Source organism: Acipenser ruthenus, chromosome 27 (genome assembly GCF_902713425.1).
Source record: "Acipenser ruthenus chromosome 27, fAciRut3.2 maternal haplotype, whole genome shotgun sequence".
Taxonomy (NCBI): Eukaryota; Metazoa; Chordata; class Actinopteri; order Acipenseriformes; family Acipenseridae; genus Acipenser; species Acipenser ruthenus.
In genome coordinates, this window is record NC_081215.1 from 779,388 (window position 1) to 800,000 (window position 20,613).

General features: G+C 44.4%; 3 protein-coding genes across 3 annotated transcripts; 1 reads left to right on the top strand and 2 right to left on the bottom strand.

Annotated features, from left to right (window-relative positions):
* Positions 1-641: 641 nt before the first annotated feature.
* Positions 642-12,040, bottom strand: LOC117962344 (ER membrane protein complex subunit 1-like). Its single transcript, XM_059002651.1, has 22 exons — positions 11,867-12,040; positions 11,352-11,479; positions 10,843-10,908; positions 10,377-10,470; positions 9,944-10,072; positions 9,483-9,609; positions 8,968-9,123; positions 8,702-8,869; positions 8,476-8,547; positions 8,155-8,253; positions 7,848-7,944; positions 7,391-7,507; positions 6,571-6,770; positions 5,927-6,076; positions 5,443-5,604; positions 5,083-5,202; positions 4,394-4,531; positions 3,840-4,013; positions 3,056-3,266; positions 2,668-2,752; positions 2,221-2,350; positions 642-1,973 (listed from the first exon to the last, which is right to left on the bottom strand). Exons 1-22 carry the CDS (start codon positions 11,956-11,958, stop codon positions 1,794-1,796), a joined length of 2,895 nt encoding a protein of 964 aa, XP_058858634.1. The 5' UTR covers positions 11,959-12,040; the 3' UTR covers positions 642-1,793.
* A 133-nt stretch (positions 12,041-12,173) lies between these two features.
* On the top strand, positions 12,174-15,909 carry LOC117963629 (mRNA turnover protein 4 homolog). The gene is made up of 8 exons (XM_034904421.2): positions 12,174-12,270; positions 12,786-12,844; positions 12,952-13,055; positions 13,724-13,805; positions 13,948-14,015; positions 14,362-14,513; positions 14,696-14,772; positions 15,147-15,909. The coding sequence occupies exons 1-8, from the start codon at positions 12,243-12,245 to the stop codon at positions 15,291-15,293; spliced, it is 717 nt and encodes a 238-aa protein (XP_034760312.1). The 5' UTR covers positions 12,174-12,242; the 3' UTR covers positions 15,294-15,909.
* Positions 15,910-16,104: 195 nt separating this feature from the next.
* Positions 16,105-19,578, bottom strand: akr7a3 (aldo-keto reductase family 7, member A3 (aflatoxin aldehyde reductase)). Its single transcript, XM_034042605.3, has 7 exons — positions 19,232-19,578; positions 18,411-18,598; positions 18,199-18,303; positions 17,729-17,825; positions 17,230-17,329; positions 16,792-16,921; positions 16,105-16,515 (listed from the first exon to the last, which is right to left on the bottom strand). The coding sequence occupies exons 1-7, from the start codon at positions 19,518-19,520 to the stop codon at positions 16,354-16,356; spliced, it is 1,071 nt and encodes a 356-aa protein (XP_033898496.3). The 5' UTR covers positions 19,521-19,578; the 3' UTR covers positions 16,105-16,353.
* Between the last annotated feature and the right edge of the window lie 1,035 nt (positions 19,579-20,613).

Consider the following 20,613-nt stretch of genomic DNA (forward strand, 5'->3'; position numbering starts at 1 on the left):
TCTATCAATTAAATTTCCTTAAAAAGACCAGTGCCCCCCCCCCCCCCCCCCCCAAAGTAACTTTGACATCAGTACATTCTTTAGAAAAAAAAAAGGGGGGGGGGGGGGGGGGAGTTAGACAGATGCACTTCAGAGGTCAATAACGAGACCATTGCCTACTAACAGCTTAATTAGAACATTTGTTTAAATAGAAATACACCTCTTCAATGGAATAGCCCAGGGGTCTCCAATCCTGGTCCTGGAGGCCCGGTGTCCCTCCTGGTTTGTGTTCCAACGTGTCCTAAATTACTTAATTGGACCAATTATTGTTCTAATTGAGTAATTTAGGGCACAGTTGGAACACAAACCAGGAGGGACTGCGGCCCTCCAGGACCAGGATTGGACACCTCTGGACGAGCCTCTTCGTTGGACAGTGAGTGAAACGCCACTTTCCCTGGTGGTAAGGTCACACAACTGAAGGTTTGGTACAGCATCTTCTTACTTGGTAAGGCTAACCCTGTGCATGATAACAGTCAACCTCCACGGTTGTAACAATTCCATCCAAGACCACAAGCAACAGAAACACGCTCATGAGACCTCAACAAGGAGCACAGTTTCATCATTTAATTACACTTTAAAAAGAAAGACAAACCAACAATCTCTTCTGAGACCATCACCACCTCGATGTTTAATTTATTTGACACATCCTACAGGCCTTTATTAATGGCAGGGAAAAAAACAACAACATACAAAACTACATACCAATCCTTGAAATATTTGACATTATTATTTTTAAACTGGCAGCCTAAAGCAATCTTTTAAAGTGGTGTTGCCATGGTAATCCAACCTGTCTGGTAGTAACATTAAGGTTATGTTATTACAGGCTGCTTCAACCAAGCCCATTTACCTCTCTCAATAAGAATAGCATTGTTTGATGTAAGATGTAGAAGTTACAGGACATATTTGAAACAATAAATACCCTTTTCCATACACAATAAACACTGATTTCACTTAATTGTAAGTGAAGACAATGGTGTGCTTACAATAAACATGGGGAAGTTCATGAAAGAAAAGAAAATCATTATTTTTCAAATCACACGGCTGGGTGCCATAACCTGGCTGATTAATAATAAAACAGTTATTTTTTTTTATTTATTTAAGCAAGACCGGGTTCTTTTTGTGTTAAATAAAAAAAATACTGCATTACAAAGTAAAACCGAAAGGTGTGCAGTCAGTGTGTGATCCCATTGCTGCACATTTCTAGTTGATGTGCAGGTTGCTGTGTCCTCAGGTACAGTATGTTGATGACCAGCTTCAGTTTCTTCCCTTAAAATTAGTGGCTGGTCCCCAGGGAAAACCAAATGTCCATTTTTATTTTTTGTTTCAATCGGGTCCTAAATAAAACCTCTCTGCATTTCTTTTAAACCTAAAATCAAAACACAGATTAAATATATATATATGGGACATACTTAGAACCTCACAATAACTTAATATTGTTCATTGGAAATCTATGCGGATTTAAAATAAATAACCCTGATTATATCAACTGTCTAGAAAGGGTAAAAGATGCTTATGGACAGGTGGTCTTCGTATCTCCATGTCTTGACATTGAAACACACATATATTTACACACACATTGTACAGGGATTAGAGGGGGACCTTTTCTACAGGGGGTTTTAAAAGCAGGGTGGACCGGTTGAAATGTAAAACGATCTGGACCATCAGTAGCCCTGGGAAGCGAAGTTGGAAGCGGCCAGTGTAAAGTAATGGGAGGGTGGTGCTCCACTGGGAGGAGGTCTGGCTCCAGCTCCCTCTTACCGCCAGGCACGGTTCAGCAGCTTGACCTGAGCCAGCCTCTTGCTGATCATGGTGGTGAAGACCAGTCCGAAGAGGACACTGCTGATCAGCATGTAGTCGTAATCATCGTTCAGCACGTCGAACTGCTTGGAGGGGTAGACCCGGGTCTGATAAATATCCAGGCCGTACGCCACCACCTGGGAGCACACAGACAGGGGTCAGGACTACAGGCTGCTGGCTCCCTCGTGCACAATAATGCCATTCCACTAGCACTAGTACAGGTGGAACACAAATAATCATGATCTGATTTATTTTAACCATGCCGTCATATTTAATTGAACACTGACATAACAAAAAAGGTCAGCACTTTTTTTGATAACTTTTTGAGAAATAACTGACAGCTTGCACAGAGGTATTGACATTAGTCAGATGTGGGGTACTTACAAGACATGTGGACTCCAGACCAGAGGGGGCAGTGTAGATCCCCTTGGCTCGGGTAACAGTCTGGTTGTAGTTAATGAACCACTCGGAGCGGATTGGCATTTCTGGGGCATATGGAATCAGATTCTCCTCCCTGAAATATAAAGCATTTTTCAGTCCCTAATTAACAGCAGAGCATCCCGTCTGGGTGAAGTCATACATTGAGCCACAAAGGATGCCCAGGGTGGAGTCTTAATGCATGCTACACCCCCTATTCCAATATCGCTGTACCGTGTATTCCTCCCTTTCAAGACAGAGAAGTGGATAGTGCTCTAAATATTATTTAATGCTTCACAAAACTTGGCCCAAATCATTACTGAAAACAGACGTGTAATAAAAACATTTCAAACGCTCCCCTGGCACTACCACAAAATGCTGTACATCCAGACAAGGGCACATGGTCAGACTCACCGGCTCTGCTCTGAAGGCACCTCCGGCCGTCTGGGATCCAGAAACATCTTCGGCAGGGACAGTATGGCCCCGGAAGGCAATCCCACTGTGTGTCGGGAGGCAAGGAAACGCTTTCATTGACACAAACAAGGCAGGCGTGATCAAAGTGTGTTTGTTCAGCATGGCTTTGGCTAAATTAAGCAACAAAGGAATTCGTGATTTATTAATGAAGGAAGGAGAGGGTGCAGGGTGTGTGTGTGTGAAGGACGTATCCCATTTTTTTAAAACATATAAGATAATAAATGGGATACGTAGTTTATTTGAAACAATTGCATTTCACGGACCATTTCTAAGTGTTAAGCAGCCATTCCCTGTTTAATTGAGAAAGAACGCTCTGTACTGAACTGACCCAGCAGGTGCCGGCTGGTGATGCCCTTCTCGGTGATGGTTGCCTCCAGCTGGCTGATGGCGGAGGGGAAGATGTAGGACTGCTGCAGGACCTGAGGGGTCAGGGGCCGGTCCAGAGAGCTGAAGGCTGTGCTGTTGTACTGCTCTGTCCCCTCATACAGCTCCAGTACAGAGAACTCGTTCCGACGGGACTTGGTGTTCCAGTACTCATACTGGGAGACCGAGAGAGAAAGGACAAGACGACTGGTTTAATAGATTACTACCACATCATCATCATCCCCCTCCTGGGGATGCACAAAACAGATATTCCAATATTATAGGGAAGGGACGGAAATAAGGCTCCCATTGCACTGTAGTTTGATCCACTACGGGTTTTCCTATGAGTTTAGTAAGACACACCTGAGCTTGTTACATAGGTAACGTGGCTAATCAGCTTGCAGTAAAACCTGGACTAAGTGAAACTGTTATGCATTAGGAGTCTTATTTCCATCCTTGTAGGGATATTATACAAAAAAAGCTACCTTAAATGCAAAATACATGTAAATTTCTGCTCTAAACACCATTATAAAAAACACACTTTAAATCGAACAATACTGCAGCATCATAGAGTGGATTTGCTTTAGACACACTACCAGTAAGCAGACCACATGCAAACAAACCCTAACCCAAACCCTATCCCATTACTCATGTCTGCCAGGGTTGTTCCTGCAGCCGGCACACATGCGCGCACACACACAGAAAAGGGATCTGTCTGAGGGTGAGCGAGAGGGAGCTGGTGAACGCACCACGACCCAGTTCTCAGAGTGGACGAAGTAGACGGGCCCGCGTGCCTTCCTCTGCACCGCCTCATGGATGATGCGCCCGGTCACCCCGTCGATCAGGTACATCCCCACGAAGCTGCGCTCCGGGTGCGAGTCGCTGCTCTCCGTCACCACCGCCAGCAGGTTCGGGTTCAGGTACTGCAAATTCAAATGTGATTATTCAACCAGGACAGAACCCTTGAGATACACATCTCCTTTCAACACACACACACACACACACACACAGGAATTGTAAACATTCACACTGAATACAGTGGGCCACATGGATAAAGAAGGGTGATATTGATTGCAATAGAAGACATAATGGATGTGTTTGTGGAAACAGCATCCAGAGTTGGCCCATGAATGAAAGAGGATTTGTGAACCTAAAATCAGCTGGTTTCACAGACCCCCCCTCCCCCCCCAATCTTGAACTAGCTGACGGTATACCTATAATCGTAGAATACATTTACAAATACTAAAAACGACAATCAAAACAGCAAAACGTTTTGACTGTGAGTAATGAACGAGATGCGTACCTTATAGAGCACGCTGCGGTCCCCCATCACACGCCCCTGGGAATGGACGTGCTCATTGGCTCTCTTTCCTTTCACCGATACGATCCTCTGCACCTCCGTGGGAATGACCACCTCCCAGATCAGCTCTGTCGTCAAGTCCTGGAAGGGGAGGCATACAGGGAGCCTAGTTAGCGGACAACACTGCAGGTACTCAAGTTAAAACACCCAAGCAAGAGAGGAAATTCTACACTTCCAGGTGTCAGTACTACGTAAAAGATCCCATACCCAAAAGTTTATTAAATAGGGTTCCCAAGATATAGCCTTCAATAGTTCAGCCAATCATGCACACAATCACTTATCCATGCAAAGATTTCACACTTGGTGAGCAGTTCTCAAACTATATTAATGTGAATTCATGTACATGTAATTCATGTTTTATGGAATGCTGGTTTAGGGCTTCATCAAGTATGATGGAAAGAAGACTCCCATTGCACAGCGGTTTGATCCATTCCTAGTTCTACTAGGAGTTTAAAATAAGACACACCCGAGCTTGTTACCTATACACTGTGGCTAATCACGCTCCTATTAAAACCTGGAATGCATGTAACTGCTATGCAATGGGAGTCTTATTTCCATTGCTGACCTCGCTTGTGATGGTAAGCTCACTGCCTAGACGGCGTAACTGAGCTTTCCCCAGCCCAGCAACCTACCCTGCGGAGCCGGAAGCCAGACAGCTTCCCCTGGTCTGCGTCCACCAGGTAGAAGAAGACCAAGGAGGCCATCTCCTGGAGCTGCTGCAGGACACGCTTGGCGGAGGGGAAAGCCGTGACCTGCAGAAAAAGGAAGTGTGGGTGAGTTGCAAACGTGGCCGGTTCCTTCAAACTCTTTGTAAGCCAGCTGGGAGGAGTGTGGGAGGAGTCGTCTCGGGGCGTGTGGGAGGAGTCGTCTCGGGGCGTGTGGGAGGAGGAGCCTCGGGGCGTGTGGGAGGAGGAGCCTCGGGGCGTGTGGGAGGAGGAGCCTCGGGGCGTGTGGGAGGAGGAGCCTCGGGGCGTGTGGGAGGAGTCTCTGACCTTGTACTCGTTGTCGATGAGTAGCAGCACCTTGGCGTAGTCCTGGTCCATGAGGGGCAGCAGCAGGGACTGCAGGATGGGCCGGCCCAAGCTGGGAGGGGTGATGTGGCTCCTCTTCCCAAAAATAGGGTTGAAGACATGGAGAGTGCTCAAGCCAGTGTCCTGCAAGCACAGGGCAGGCAAGTTACACCGGGACCATAACACACATGCACGCTGCTTAATTTGTTTCCACTTTAAAGTAGAAATTTATAGAAATATAAATAAAAATACACAGTAAGTGAACTTTGGGACAGTCCATAAAAAAAACTTGACTGTCTTTCTTGTTTCTCTTTTAAGAACGTTGCATCCATTTTTGAATTTCCTTTCCTCTAAAAGATAACTCTTTAACTGGCGTTGCACTCTCCTCCATCCACCCTGCCTGCTTTGTGAGGGACACGCCCCAGGTGAGACGGGCCGCGCACTGCACAAGAATGTGCTTCGGTACCTTGTCCTTGATGATCAGGGTGCACTGCGGAGGGTGAGGGAAGTGGGCTGTCGTTCTCTGCACCACCAGCTTGAAGGAGGAGCTGGGCTGCACCTTCTGCAGGAAGTGTTTCCAGAGGATAGTGCCAAAGCTGCTCTCAATCCCAAAGAGCTGCAGGAGGAAATGAGACAGATCAATACAGTCACCATTTCAGTACATACGTCTGGAGTTAACGGTTTTCCATCCCTCATTAGGCTTTGTAGCACTGAGATGAGACCTGGGTCAACGACAATTATACTTGTGCAATTAGTAATGAATTCAATTGCAATGTAACTAATTGTAATTATATAACTGATTGATCACAGATCGTTCGATTATTATATTTTGGTGATCCCGTGTGTTACTATATGTAGCATGTTTCTGTCTCGGTTATTTAAAATAGAGCAAACATGTTAACATGCCTATTTGTTTATGTTACCTTTTAGTGCATTTGTAATTACTGCAGCATCATTTTAACTGTGTAATTGAACACAATAGCATTGGAATAGGAACTGCAGTTTCAGTAAACCATTCTTCTGTCACTGCTATTATAATTCTGATTGGCCGCTGGTTTCTAGATGAATGAATAGAGGATCTTCTCTCCTGTTGAGAGCGAGCTTGCTGACCTTCCCCGAGGCCGTCACCATGACCATCATCTTCTGCAGGTTGAACTCATCCCGGGCCAGGGTCTCGATGGTGACCTCGTTCTTCACCAGGCTGCGCGGCTGCCGGGCGTCACAGAACATCTTCCACAGGTGCGCCGTCCAGGACTGCAGCAGGATGAGCTGGGAGGAGAGACGCTTCAGCACCATCCCCAGCAAGCCATCTGCAGAGAAGCACAAGGAGCCCAGATCAGCATGGAAGCAGAGACAGGGTTCAGAGGAACAGGGCGTGAGTCAACGACATGGGACCGGGCTACACTGCAAACAAGATGTGGACTCCCAGGATAAAAATGTCTAAATGAATAAAATAGATGATACAATTAAATGACGTGAACAAGCGTTTCCCAATTTTACATATTTAATTTATTAAGACAGACTGACCCCTACTATAAACAGATTCAAGAATACATATTCAAAAGCAGGGTTTTGTATTCTTGAATTTCGTCTGTCTTCAGTGAGAACTTAAATAAAATAAAAGTTTTACCTTGAATGGCTGGATCCACGTGCAGCGTTAAGAAGCAGTAAAATAAAATTGTTAAACAGACTGAAGAGACAACAGGCAAGGCAAAAACTCGACAAGATGATCAGACAGATCTAAAGTCTGATTTTAAAATAAAAAAAAACCAGTTTCACTCGTCAGGCAAGAGATAAACCAACTACAAGAGAATGAAGGACACAGCAACTGTGCAACTGAAGTCCTGTGAACCTTTATCTAGCTGTCAATTTCCACCCTCCTCCTTTCCTCCAGAACCGCACAGACACAAACGCAGAGAAAGTCCTTTACCTGCTTTTTTCCCAAACTCCCCCTCCAGTTCGGCCTGTGTTCCTGTGAGCGGCAGATCCACCATCTCCATGGTAACCACCTCAGCCAGAGCCTCTTCCCGGATCCACAGGACCCTCCCTGGAAACACAACACAACACAACACTTCACTTGCTGAACAGCTCCCGTCAAAACACAAAGTAACACACACTGTGTTCCAGCTGTTCTTAAAGAGTATAAACTCAGGATTACTGTATATTTGAAAGTAAATAAAGCCAACTGAAAATAAAATGAGAGAACTGAAGAACAGGCTCAAAAGCAGACAAATAAGGACTACCTCCTCCACCTCGCCGTGCCTTTCAGACTAGCAGGTCTGAGGAATCATCACTGCTCATCATTTGGACTCAACAGCAGTGCAGAGCTTTGGAATGCCCCCACAGGGCAGCGTTGCTCTCCTGTCAGTATGCCAGGGCTTCCCTACCTGGCTGCTGTACGAAGATCAGAGCATGGTCCTCAGTCTGTACCAACACCCTGTACCCAACCGAATCATCTTTCTTCAGGAACGCATGAACGTAGAGCTGGGACGAAGAGAATAAACAAGGACAGAAATATCTAAATACTAGGTCTGTTGAAGATAGTTTCTGCACAGACTCACACACAGACCGTACCAACATATAAACGATCCTGGCCCACTGTTTTCTTTAAGTTGTAACGGGCAGATGCTGGGTTCGAACCAGCAACCTTGTCTTAACCACTGTACTAAAGGGTCAGTGCCCGTTGTGACTCACCCTCTCAGGCTTCCCACCATTGGGGTCTAGGTTAAAGGTGGTGGACGTCTCCAGCAGTCTCCGCCCTGAATCCGCTGAGAAGAGGTTGATGCTGTAGGCCTGATGAGCAAAACCAAGCAGACAGTTTGTTCATTTATTGCAAGTGTTACTCCGAGATAGACACTGTGCAGAGAAAGCAGACCAGTGCATTGCACAGTTAACACATGAGAACAAAAAAAACATTGCTGGACAGGGAGACTGATGCAAAGTGGCAAGGTTGCACGTGGTTTCATTTTCTTTTAAAAGGAAACCGTGCATCAAATGCATCGCTGTGAGACTTACCGTTTCATTTTTAGGCGACATGACGACCGCCACTGTTTTCTCTCCAGTTGTAGCAAAAGACACCAGAAGAGCCTGTGAGAAAGCCAGATGGGGTTACACACAGTCTACAGGCTCCCCTTAAATTGCTTTTTAAACCCCAGCTTTACATCTCTACAGTGCCTTTTCATTAGGATGCACAGCTGAGTTTTAGCCTTCGTGTGTGGAGAGTCCCTGCTCTCTGGTTTACCTGCTGGAAGTCCCGGAGAGGGGTGATGACGTCGTCCCCCAGCTGCAGCAGGATGTGGTGATCAGGGCCGAGCTGCAGGGAGAACTCCGCATTGGGGTGCCGAGCCGGGCTGGGCTGGGTGGCCAAGACATGAGGCTGGAAACCATCAGACACCTCCACATCCAGAGACTGCAAAAACAACACCTTGTGAGCCACAGAGATTGTAAGAGATTACAATATAGTCTGAACGATCTTGCAAAAGGTTTACAATTAAAATCAGCTGTTACCTGCAGTAGCACCTGTCTCATCTCCTGCTCGTGCTCCTCCTCCAGCTTCAGGGTGTACAGGGAGCGGCTGGCTGGGTCAGCACACACCAGCACCCCATCCCCGACCACAGCACAGCCTGGCTTAAGGCTCTCCAGCCAGAGGGCTTCCACTGACACCTGCACAGGGGCAGCCGATACAATAACAGCACACTGAATCACACACACACACACAATACAACATCATCCTTGACAGACCACTGCACAATATACCACACCACCCGGCATAATACAACTGGATTGCCAGCAGCGCGATTTCTTGTCCATCTAAGTTTAAGCACATCACAGGGCTGGAAATGAGACTGCCATTGCATTGCAGTTTGATCCAATCCTGGTTTTGCTACAAGTTTAAGAAGACATGCCTGAGCTTGTTACCTATACACTGTGGCTAATGAAGCTCGTAGTAAAACCTAGAATGGGTGAAACTTCAGTGCAATTGGAGTCTTATTTCCATCCCTGCATCAGTGTGAGGTGCTTACCTGCTTCATGATCTCTCCATCCTCCAGATTGTAGGCTGTAATAGTGAGGTGTGAGTGTGGGACCACGCCCAGCACATAGACCAAGCCACTCCCTCCCGAGTAAACCACCTCATACTGAACCGTCTCGCTGCCAGAAAGACACACAACTCTCCATCAGATAGGCTTGCGTTCAAGTCTCTGCTGCGAGTTCCATTTCTACAGCAGCAAGGTCACGTTAGGGGCTCACGTCAGACAGCATGTTACGATTGACATTCAAGATCGTAAAGAAAACTATAGATTCAAATGATACGTAGATTTCGCTTTTAAAAAACACACTGGATGTGGCTAACAAAACAAGTTTCAACAAGACAGTTGGAAATGGGAAACTGGCACATATTAGACAGTAACAAGCGAGTGATAAAGATTGTGTAATCTGGTCTGGGAATATTGTTCATTCAGCAGCACAACAATATTATCTCTACCTGTCTGGTAAATTCTCCACCCATTTTTGATGCCCGTTGGAGAGGTAATGAAGGGAGATGGCAGTTTTCTTCAGGACAGCTACGTACTTCACTGAATCCTGCACCCCGACAAAATCAGCACACTGAAAACTGAAAGGAGAAGAAGAGCTTTTAAAGATCCTGAGGATTCAAACGTTACTGAAGGAACATCTGAAATGCATAAATAACTTCTACATGTAGGAGTGCACTACCTTCCCTTTGCACCTAACCAAACAACAGTGCCTTGCAAAAAAACAGCCTTCAAAATGAACATGTCTTTTGAGCAAATAATACCAGCTGCACAAAGCTGTATTTAATTTAATAGCTGCAGATTCACACTAACGAAACCAACGTGACACAAAACCCTGGGGGCGGCAGCAGCAGTAAATAGGTGATTATACAAAACTGCTCCGACCTGCCTGTGTCCAGCACTGTCTCCCAGTTCAAGCCCCCAACGGTGATCTCCCAGGACCGAAGCAGACGACCGTTCCCAGACACCATGACTGCATCTGTGGGAAAAAAACAAGGATTGAACCGGCTTAAAATACTTGAAAACCAAGCCGATTCAGAACCTCTCTATTGCATACCCCCCTTTACGCAGTCACCAATAAAGCAGTTCTCCTTGGCAGGGGTCTCAGCATCATTTTAGTTATAGTATCTCTCTGCTTTAGCTCTTCCAGCCTATGCATTTCTGATCTGAACATGTACACAAAGTGTTGACTGTTTGTTCCAGTAAGTAATAAGGTCACCACATCAGGTAACATGAAAAACAATGAAATGATATAAAACACATTCTAGTGTCATGATGAAAACTAAGCATATTTACCAGGATAAGCCTACAACATGTAATCCTACACAACAAAGATCAAGGCAAAACAAACCTTGCCCGTGGACCAGTACAGTGTCAATGTGCCCCTCTGGTCCTGCCTTGTCCACCTGTCTCCAGACTTAAGAAAAGGAAAGTGGTGTTAATGAAAGAGACACATTATTAGGGAACCAGCGTACTAAAGCACATTTAGAACACCCTGCCTTCACTGAAATAGCTTTGCGCAACTGTACTTGTTTGCTCTATGTATTGAACTGTAATTTGAATGTCATTTGAGAACATCCCAGGGGTGTAAATGACTCCACTAGAGTGCAGAATGTGCCATTCCAGGTTAATTTGACACACTTAAGTGTTGCCTACTAAACTCAAAGTCAAACTTAAAACGGATCATACATTTCACTTCCATTCCAAAGCTGCATAAACCAAGTGTTGACATCTACATTGCATTGAGACTCCAGTTGCACAGCAGTTTAACCCATTCCAGGTTTTACTGCATGCTTGATTAGCCCCAGTGTATAGGTAACAAGCCCGGGCAGGTCTTATTAAACTCATAGTAAAACTTACAGATGTCCCCATTCCTGGAATTGAGGGAAGCAATGACGTTCTGCTCTGTGGCCACCACAAGTTTTCTGGAAGCCTGTGTCTGCGAGTCGAAATATGCAAACTTGACCTTCCCTACATACTGCTGCCTCCTGCAAATTCAATGAAAAAGATTAATAATTCTAAAGACGGACACTAGGTTTGTATTATCATTCTTCAAATATACACCGACAGTGTCTGACAAAAACGTCTTACAACCAGCGTTTCAGAACGCCAAATCAGATTTGAGGAATGCATTGTAATAATATGGTTTTGTTCATTTGTATGAGAATCTCGACATAATTGTAACTTGAAATAAAGACGATAAAGAGAAAGGATAACTAAACAAGACCGAGTACGGGGCAGATACATAAAATATATTCTGCTGGTGTCACTGTCATCGATTCTGTCATTCATTCACTACAGAAGAAGAGGGGTAACGCTCTTTTCATGAGGAATGACTCCAGTCTCATTCCCCAGTCCATGCCACAATTACTCACCAGTCGAATTTGCCCGCTTGATCCTCAAAGACAGCCGCGGACAGGCAAACTAACACAAAGAGGAAGATTAAACAACTTATCGCAGCAGCCATGATTGCGAACAGACACAGTCCTCCACTACCCCACAATCCACCCGGTGAAGAACGCTGAAGGACGACAGCGAAATCAAGAGGACCTCGAATATGCCAGAATATAATTACATTAAACTTATATATAAATATTTCAAAATGTACATTTTAGCTTTTTAAATATAGGGCAAATATTGCACATTAGTGAACGTTTAATTTATTTATGTATTTATGACTAGGCAATGTGTTGGTCTACTCTGACACTTGATTTGGGGTCCTGAGAGAAGAGGAAGCACAACGTGAAAGCCATGCCGAAATCAAAGAGGGACAAGAAAAGTGAGTTTGAAATGATTTCTTGTTAAAAATGTTGTTTTATTTTGAAACTTGCCTTGCCAAATCACTTGTCCAATGTATGTGTCACATCTAATCTGATAGATAAACACGGTGGAGCAAGTTTCTTGAAACGCGTTAGTTTGTCACTCGCTCCGTGTATGCTGCCGCCAGGTCCACTAACCTATCTCAAAAGAATTACTTAAAGTTATTTACCAGTATTGAAGAACCATACTTCTGTGCCTTTATTGTACCAACCAAACAGACCGATATTGTAGCCGGTCAATTCGCTCTGTGATGTGATGCTTAGTGTATTTATTGGATGTCAAATTAAAAAACGTTCCAATTCAAACGAATATCTAGGACAGTACACGTATTGTACAGATCCCAAGACAACATGCTTTTAAATAAATAAATAAAAACAAAGATGACTAAAATGTTTTTTTGTTGATGTTATAGTAAACTATCGTGTAGCCACCGAGAAATATCTGCAGTATGTCATTTTGTGTTTTTCATTTCAGTCACTTTAACTAAAACCACCAAGAAAGGGTTAGAATCCAAACAGAACTTAATTGAAGAGGTATGTATCATTTTTGATTATCGACTTCGCATTTAACACCATGTAACCGCTTGTGTGTGTGTGTGTGGCGCATCTCATTGATCTATTCTCGCTTACTTTCTTTTCAGCTACGGAAATGTGTGGACACATACAGACACATCTTCATCTTCTCTGTTGCGAACATGAGGAATAGCAGATTAAAAGATATAAGGACAGCATGGAAACACAGCAGGTGAGACCAGGTGTCAAACTGAACCGCCAGGGGCCGGTTTTTCAAAACTTGTAATCTGGATAACAGTCATCCGGATTTTGTACTCCTGTATTTTGTGATCGAGATTACTTTGATCCGGATCGTTTTTGATCAGTCTTTTCAGAAAATGTCAGTGCTGGATTACTTTTATCCAGATTACAAATAATTACGATTTTAAAAATTAATCACAATCACAAAATATAGGATTACAAAATCTGCATCACTGTTATCTGGGTTATGTTTTGAAAAAAACAGCCCCAGAATATCATTGCTGTGTTATTATATCAATGTGGTTCAAAGGGAGTTGACCAGTTCACAGGGAAAGAAGAAGCCTATGGTCCAGCCCTGTCAGAGAGCCATGGAAAAACAGGGTGGCATGGAACTGTGTCTGTGCCTCACTTACTTACCCAGCTTCACTGCTGTATGGAATTGGTCATCAGATCTGATATGTTCCAGGACACGGCAACACTGATGTGTTTGTAGGGGAAGTGACATCATTACAATCTCTTACCCTGTTCTCTCGGTCTCTGCTTTTGTGCAATGCATTCAAGCTGTATTTTCATGCAGTAATAATAGAGGCCCCTGTGTCTTTATCCCTGTGGTAACTCCTGCCGGCTCTTGCGCTCAACACTTGCTTTGATTTCTGTTAGGTTCTTCTTTGGGAAAAACAAAGTCATGATGATTGCCTTAGGAAAGGGCCATGCTGACGAGTACAAGGACAATCTACACAAGGTATTCACTGCTCACCCAAGTTTGTGTGCTGCTGCCTCTTCAGTGTGGATGCCTGCATTACAATTCTTGTCAGAATTAAAGACTCTGAATTTGATGAGATTTAACTACAATAGGTATTCTTCTCTCCTTGTTTTTTTTGTAGGTCAGCAAGTATCTAAAAGGTGAAGTGGGTCTGCTGTTCACCAACAAAACAAAGGAGGAGGTCCAGGAGTAAGTATGGGTTAACCAGGGGGACGTATTCATGTGCAAGACTGAATCTGCATCTTAACAAGGCACACAGTGGCAGATCCAGATACGATCAGTAAAATAGGCTACAAAAACTCTCTCGACAGTGCATGGCAGCCTCTTTTTAGCTATATTTTTTAGTCTTTAAAAGTATGTAAAACGCACAGTTTATTTTGTTGAAACAGAGATTTAGATCTGGCTGCCCTGAGGAGCGTCCTGCACATGTTTAGATCAGGATGTCTTTCTGTATCTGCTTGCCGTGTGCAGAGTGAAAAGGAATGCTGTGTGTTCACCTGGTTTTAAAAGGGTGTCTCTCGCCCCCCTGCTGCAGGCACTTCAGCCAGTTTAAGGAGATGGACTTCGCCCGGTCTGGGAACAAGGCCAGCATGGCAGTGACTCTGGATGAAGGGCCCCTAGAGCAGTTTCCTCACTCCATGGAGCCACAGCTCAGGCAGCTGGGACTGCCCACGGCGCTGAAGAAAGGTGACAGAACTGGAAGAGAGAGAGCCAAGGGAGCCACTGTTTATCTGCCACTGTACTGCTGCAGTGGAGTTTAACATTGCTTTGCAAAGATTTATGACTAGAGCCCTGTAATTCAGAAAGCCTTGTGTTTTTCTTGGAGAGTGCTGGTGCTTACTCTGTGCTTTTAATCGTTCTGCCTGCAGGGGTGGTGACGCTGTTGTCAGATCACGTGGTGTGTAAGGAAGGGGATGTTCTGACTCCTGAACAGGCTCGGATTCTGGTGAGTTCACACAGTTTTATACCACATGGGCATCTGAGATTTTTCTGCCTTTTCGGTCCCCCATCTTTATTAATAGTTTACAATATGACCTAAGCAGTGGTGTCAAGATTACTTTAAATTTGTTGATGCTTTATTTAATTGATTTTGAGAGAGACTTCTAGTCAAAACATTTGCAAACTGAGTTTCTTTTAGTTTTTCTAAATCCAGAACAGTTTAATAGTTCAGGATAATAATACAATCACTTAACTTTTTTTTTTTACTGGAATCATTTGACACAATAGTGCAGAATTGATCTGCTGTAACAGCTGCTCAGTTTTTGCTGTCGTCCAATCAAGTTTCAGTGTTTGTTTTTGTTGCTGTCGCCCATGTTACAGAAACTCTTTGGGATCAAGATGGCTGAGTTCAAGGTCTTGGTAAACTGCATGTGGATCGCGGAGTCTGGGGAGTTTGAGAAGATGAGCGAGGAGGGAGCTGAAGAAGAGGAGGAGGAAATGGATGACACAGAGGAGGAAGACGATTAATAAGATATAATAAAGACTCCATTCAGACTGTATTTAAAACACCCAACGTGTGCCAACTTTGCTACAAAATACTTGGTTTTTTAATGCTTTCTGAAAACCATTATTGTAACACTTTTTTTATATATACAAGAAGATAACTCCCCATTTGTTGGACTGATTACATTGCTTATGTGCACTGTGTCATGCAGACTGGTCCGTCACATTGTGTTTGAGTGTAGTTTCAATATACTGCACTGTTATTTTTATAGTTAACAATTACTGGGTAAAGCTTGGATACACTATGAGGTAACAGATTTGCTGTCGAGTAAGCCAGAGTGTGGATGGATTCTGCGCTAGTTAATCTACAGTCAGTGCTGGAGAGTCTTTACCAACACTGGAACAGACTGCAGCCGTTTGTTATTCAAAGTACAGCCAAGAGGACTTTGTAAAACTCAAACAAATGTTTATTGTGCGTTTAGATATTGTATTATGGTTCTAGTTTCACAGGCCCCTGATTAGCGTTAATATGGAACCACGTGATATTACTGTAGGTATTTCAAGTTAATCAGGTTTTGTGAAAACGGATGTAAATGTACAGTACATCATACAAATAAAAACTGATTTTGAGATGTTTGAATTATGTTTCTGCTCTTTTGCGGTATTGGGGAACGTGGGTCCCCCTGTGTTTAGTCTGCTGAAACTCAAAGCAGCCCACAGTCAAGATGAGATAATGTTGGAGGGACTGTTTGAAACATATCTCTCTTTTCAGAAGCTGTGAGAAAGCAACAGAAACCGGTTATCAGTTTGCCAATTAAAACAGCACCAAAAAAACTTCATGAGAACTTTTTTCAATTTTATTTGAAATACATTTTCAGGACTTTGTAGTGCCTTCTGCTGTACATTATTCTATCAATAATCTATTGTGAGGTCATGGGAAAGATGTTGTGAAATCTTTCTATTCTAAAGTTTTTGGATCATTAAGAATGTGTGTGTGTATATATATATACTCCACTTGGGAAGACACAAACTCTTAACTGTTTACATGAAGTTCCAGTTAGCAGCTTGACCTGTTCCGGTGTCTCTAGCGGAAGTAGTTGGGGCATTCATGTGCCACCAGGTCCCAGGCCTGCCTAAAGGCTTCCACCACGCTGGGCAGCAGCGGCTCCTCCTCCACCGCGGCCAGGTTCTGCTTCAGCTGCTCCATGGTAGACATGCCCAGGATCACACCGTCCCCACGCTCGCCCTGTCCAAAGAGAGGCGGCGCAGTTACACGACCGCCAGGGCTCGGGGACACCCTGATTGAAGCGCGTTCTACCTGGCTTACAAGAAACTGCGCTGCATTTAAACTGATCAAAACGCCCCTTCATTTAACGTGCAGTTACCCAGTCTAAAAAGTGTGCAACATGCAAACATATTTAAGAATGAAACAGTGCAATGGAGACAAGGTATTCCCTGCCAGTAAGAACTCGACGAGACACTCGGCTTTACTGGCGCTGGGGGGTTAATATTAGGAGCTTACCTGAAGTTGGGAGTGATGGTACAGCCAGCGCAGGGCTGCGGAGGTCATCGTGGGCTTGCTGGACCCGTAAGCTGCCTGCAAAGCATTCTGCACAAGATCTATTCCCTGGAAATGGTGCTGCTTCCAGTACCTGTAAAGGTTTAAGAGTTTAATGCAGATACCAGCTTACTTTGCAGCTCTGCGTGTATACTATTAGGGTATCTTAGCTTTCCTGCTCTCTCCCCATCCACCTCTGTTCACATGACACACACTGTGGTGGAATCAAATCCAGTAATGCAGTGTGGCTTTTTCCCAGGATATGTATGACACAGAATAACGTATAGGGTGCTGTATAATACAAGCGGATACCCACCCCTATGAGAGGTCAGAGTGGCCTGAGATGAAAACCAGCTCATATCTTAAAGCACCCTGTGCTAGACAGACGACAGCGACACTCACCTCGCCTGGTATGCTTTAGCCCAGTCGTTTCCAAAAAATCTGCCAGACGGCTGCGAGTTGTCCTTATCTTCAAATTTGTATTTCCCAGTCAGTAACCCACCTATAATAAAAGAAAATACAGTTAAGGTTGCAATGACGTTTCAACCCTTTCCCTCTATCTATTTAAACGGTTGTTTGGGGATCTTTCACTCTGACTCATAGTGTTCTGTTGTTTCATGATGCTGGGACCTAGAATGCATTCAGTGTATCTTTAAAAACGACTATCCCAGTATAAGTGAATACAGGTACTGAGGTAGACACAGTCATGCCACACACTCGGGTATTAAACTGTAGCACTAAAACAAACACAACTTTGCTTAAAACCTGCAAGTGTTGCTCAGAAGGTTGCTGAGGGTGTGATTCTAAACACATGTTTTCTCGAGACTGCTCCACTGTTTGTTGCTGGTACTGTTAACAGTGTGGTTGGTATTTCTGGAAGCGATGTCTCATCGCAGCGTACCTGCCAGAGGGTTATAGGCGTAGAACCTCATTCCGTAGTATCTCAGACAAGGCAGCAGCTCTGTCTCAACCTGACGAGTGGTGGCGTTGTACATTCCCTGGAGGAAGAGGGCAGCGTCAGAGAGGCAGGTGTCGCCCAGCTCAGGGCAGGTACACATTCAACATCCTACAAGCGTGCCTGTGTGTTCAACTTCACCTGTCTATCTGCTGTTCTGTGACATGCACTAACAACAAGCAAGTGATCCAAGCATAGGCTTGGTTGGCGAGATCGTGCTGGTTCACGATTGTTAAGCACGGGTGCAAAAAAAAAAGAAAAGGACAATGTGATGGGAAAGCAGAACGTTTCAAAACTTGGGAGCTGCGTGAATGAATGACAAATGAATAAACACGGCCAGGAATGTGAGCATCTTGCGCACCAAATGTACGCGTCCCCCAAGCACAACGATAAAGCTCCTCTTGAAAACCTCTCACCTGGTAAACGGTGGGCCGAATCCAGCCGTTGTGTTTACAGATGCAATAAATTTCAGCCACTTCCCAGCAGGCGTAGTTGGACAGGCCAAGCTCTTTGAACTTGCCCTTTAAAAACAGGAAGACAGCTTGTATTAGAAACAGCTCCCTGTGTGCAGCACGGAGATGAGGAGGGAGGGAGGGAGCGAGCGAGCGCCTGCCCCTTGTCCTCATACCTCCCTGTGCAGCTCGTGGCAGGCTCGCAGCGTGTCCTCGATGGGGTTCTCGTGGTCAGGAGCGTGGAGGTAGAAGATATCGACACTCTGGGCCTGCAGTCTCTTCAGAGAGGTGTCCAGCTGAGAGCGGACGCTCTCTGGCTTCAGCGTCTTGCCGTCCCAGGGATTGGCCTTGGTGGCGATTTTAACTGCAGAGTTGTAACAAAAATATTAGATGCTCAGCATTTACCAACGAGACACGTGGAAACAGCAATGCCGATACCACGTGATCCTGCAGGAACGTGCTTCTGAGAACATATACAGACTGAGCTTTTTTTATCATGTCTAACAAATGTCTAATATTGGATAGATAATAGAATTATGACAGTGACATTTTTTATATGACTTTAGCAATCAAGAAACCTCCTAAAATGATATAAATTCATGCCTTTGCCTGTAAATATATAGCCTACAGTACTGCACTATTCTGCAGATGCCAGAGATTGAGGGCTGAAAACCGTATTTGCATTGCAAACGGGGCAGACGAGCACAGCACACAAGAAGACAGGTTAACAACGGGCTGTCATGATAATAAAGGTGTTCGGATAAGTGGGGTTTGGATAATGAAAGCTTTACTGTAATTGTATACAGGGTAAATGATTAATGATACAGTACAATAAAAAGAAAAATTAATCAATGCATTCACTGTTTATATTAACAAAGTGAAATCTATTTCGGAATAAAAAATATTTTCACGTTTGATGTTTGCATGAACAACTAGTACATGCACGAACTGCCTATTTTTGAAAAAATAACCTCTGTTTCTTTTTGCCCTGCTTTACCTGTCTTGGGTAATCCCATTCCCCCGATGACGGTCTCTGACTGTCCGTCCACGTACATGTACGCGGTGTCCACTTCGTCGTGTCCACGCTCTAAGAAAGCGCGCACCATGGCAGCGCTAGTATCCGCGTCTGCGCGCCCCCCGAAAGCCATGCTTCCCAGTAAAGTCACTGGGACTTTCGACTGGGTCGAACCGGGAGACGACATGGTGCGGAGGCTGAGAGGTACGAGTCTGGGTGATAAAAGTCTCCTGTGAAACACGCAGAGAGCGGTTCCTGCAGAGCACAGCATAACTACAAAGCTGAACAGAAAGGGCAAAGGACGCACCGTGACGCAACACGGCGTTTAGGGAGCGTGTGTAAAGTGCAACACCGCCGTACTGACGGGAAGGGAGGGCCTTTTTTTCTCAAATGAATGTATTGGAAATTACCAAGGGGTGAAATGGACAAAGTTCATATTACATCAGCAGAAATATTTTGCATGCAAACCGTAATGTGATGTTCTGTAAATGTAACAATACGGAATGGTATCGTATATTATTTTAAAGCTTCAGTTGTACACACAAACTAATTACAACACATCATTTTCTCCCACAGTTTCATGACTTCTGTACATTAAACTTTATCGTGAAGCAGACTCCTTTGACAGTCCAGTGCGTGTATCTACCCTTAAAAAGTTATTTTATTTGGGCTAAAATCTTGTGCTACAGATTATATTCTACTTAGAATTTCTCGTCTTTTAGATTAGATTGTAACTTTATTAGCATTACTATTAACTCTTTTCTTAAGACTGCTACTTGCAAATCCTATCTATATTACGCTGTAGTGACATTTTCATGTCATATTTTCATTAATTGGATCCAACATTTCAAGCACGGACTTCTCAATCCATTCGGCTCTGGCAAACATCTGCTTTCACTAGTGAGAAAACCTGTACGGTCAGTATCCAACCAATCCTATGCAATGTTATATTTGACCAGAAGAGGGCAGAAGAACACCATTCCTAATATTATACAACTCCTGCTCTGCAGTATCAGCTTGGTAGATTGTCACTTGTTAGTAGTGGCCCGTATTAGACAGTTTGTAGTGGTTGTGAAGGACGCAGAAGTTAGCAGGAGAACCTTTGGAACTGGAAGGCTGTGGGTTCCATTACTGGCCATGATTGACAGCTGAGATACAGTTCTAAACTGAGCTCCAAGCAACAGACTGCTTAGTTGTGTGAAGGGCAGGGCAGGGATACACTGTGTCCCATTATAGGCTGTTAATGTACGTCTCCATTAGGTCTCAAAGGGCAGAGAGTGTAACTGCGGGCCGAGTGAGGGAGTTCTGTAATGGACAATGCTGACCCCTGCAGGTCAGACAAGGTAATGCGGTAGAAATAACCT

Coding starts and splice junctions, on each gene's coding strand:
- LOC117963629 (XM_034904421.2), top strand. CDS start 12,243: ATGCCGAAATCAAAGAGGGACAAGAAAA. Junction 13,056..13,723: donor ACAGCATGGAAACACAGCAG/GTGAGACCAGGT, acceptor GATTTCTGTTAG/GTTCTTCTTTGGGAAAAACA. Junction 14,773..15,146: donor CTGAACAGGCTCGGATTCTG/GTGAGTTCACAC, acceptor CCCATGTTACAG/AAACTCTTTGGGATCAAGAT.
- LOC117962344 (XM_059002651.1), bottom strand. CDS start 11,958: ATGGCTGCTGCGATAAGTTGTTTAATCTTCCTCTTTGTGTTAGTTTGC. Junction 8,254..8,475: donor TGTCGCCTAAAAATGAAACG/GTAAGTCTCACA, acceptor TTTGCTCATCAG/GCCTACAGCATCAACCTCTT. Junction 6,077..6,570: donor TGGTGACGGCCTCGGGGAAG/GTCAGCAAGCTC, acceptor TTCCTCCTGCAG/CTCTTTGGGATTGAGAGCAG.
- akr7a3 (XM_034042605.3), bottom strand. CDS start 19,520: ATGCTGTGCTCTGCAGGAACCGCTCTCTGCGTGTTTCACAGGAGACTT. Junction 18,599..19,231: donor AATGGGATTACCCAAGACAG/GTAAAGCAGGGC, acceptor ACAACTCTGCAG/TTAAAATCGCCACCAAGGCC. Junction 18,304..18,410: donor GCCACGAGCTGCACAGGGAG/GTATGAGGACAA, acceptor CTGTTTTTAAAG/GGCAAGTTCAAAGAGCTTGG.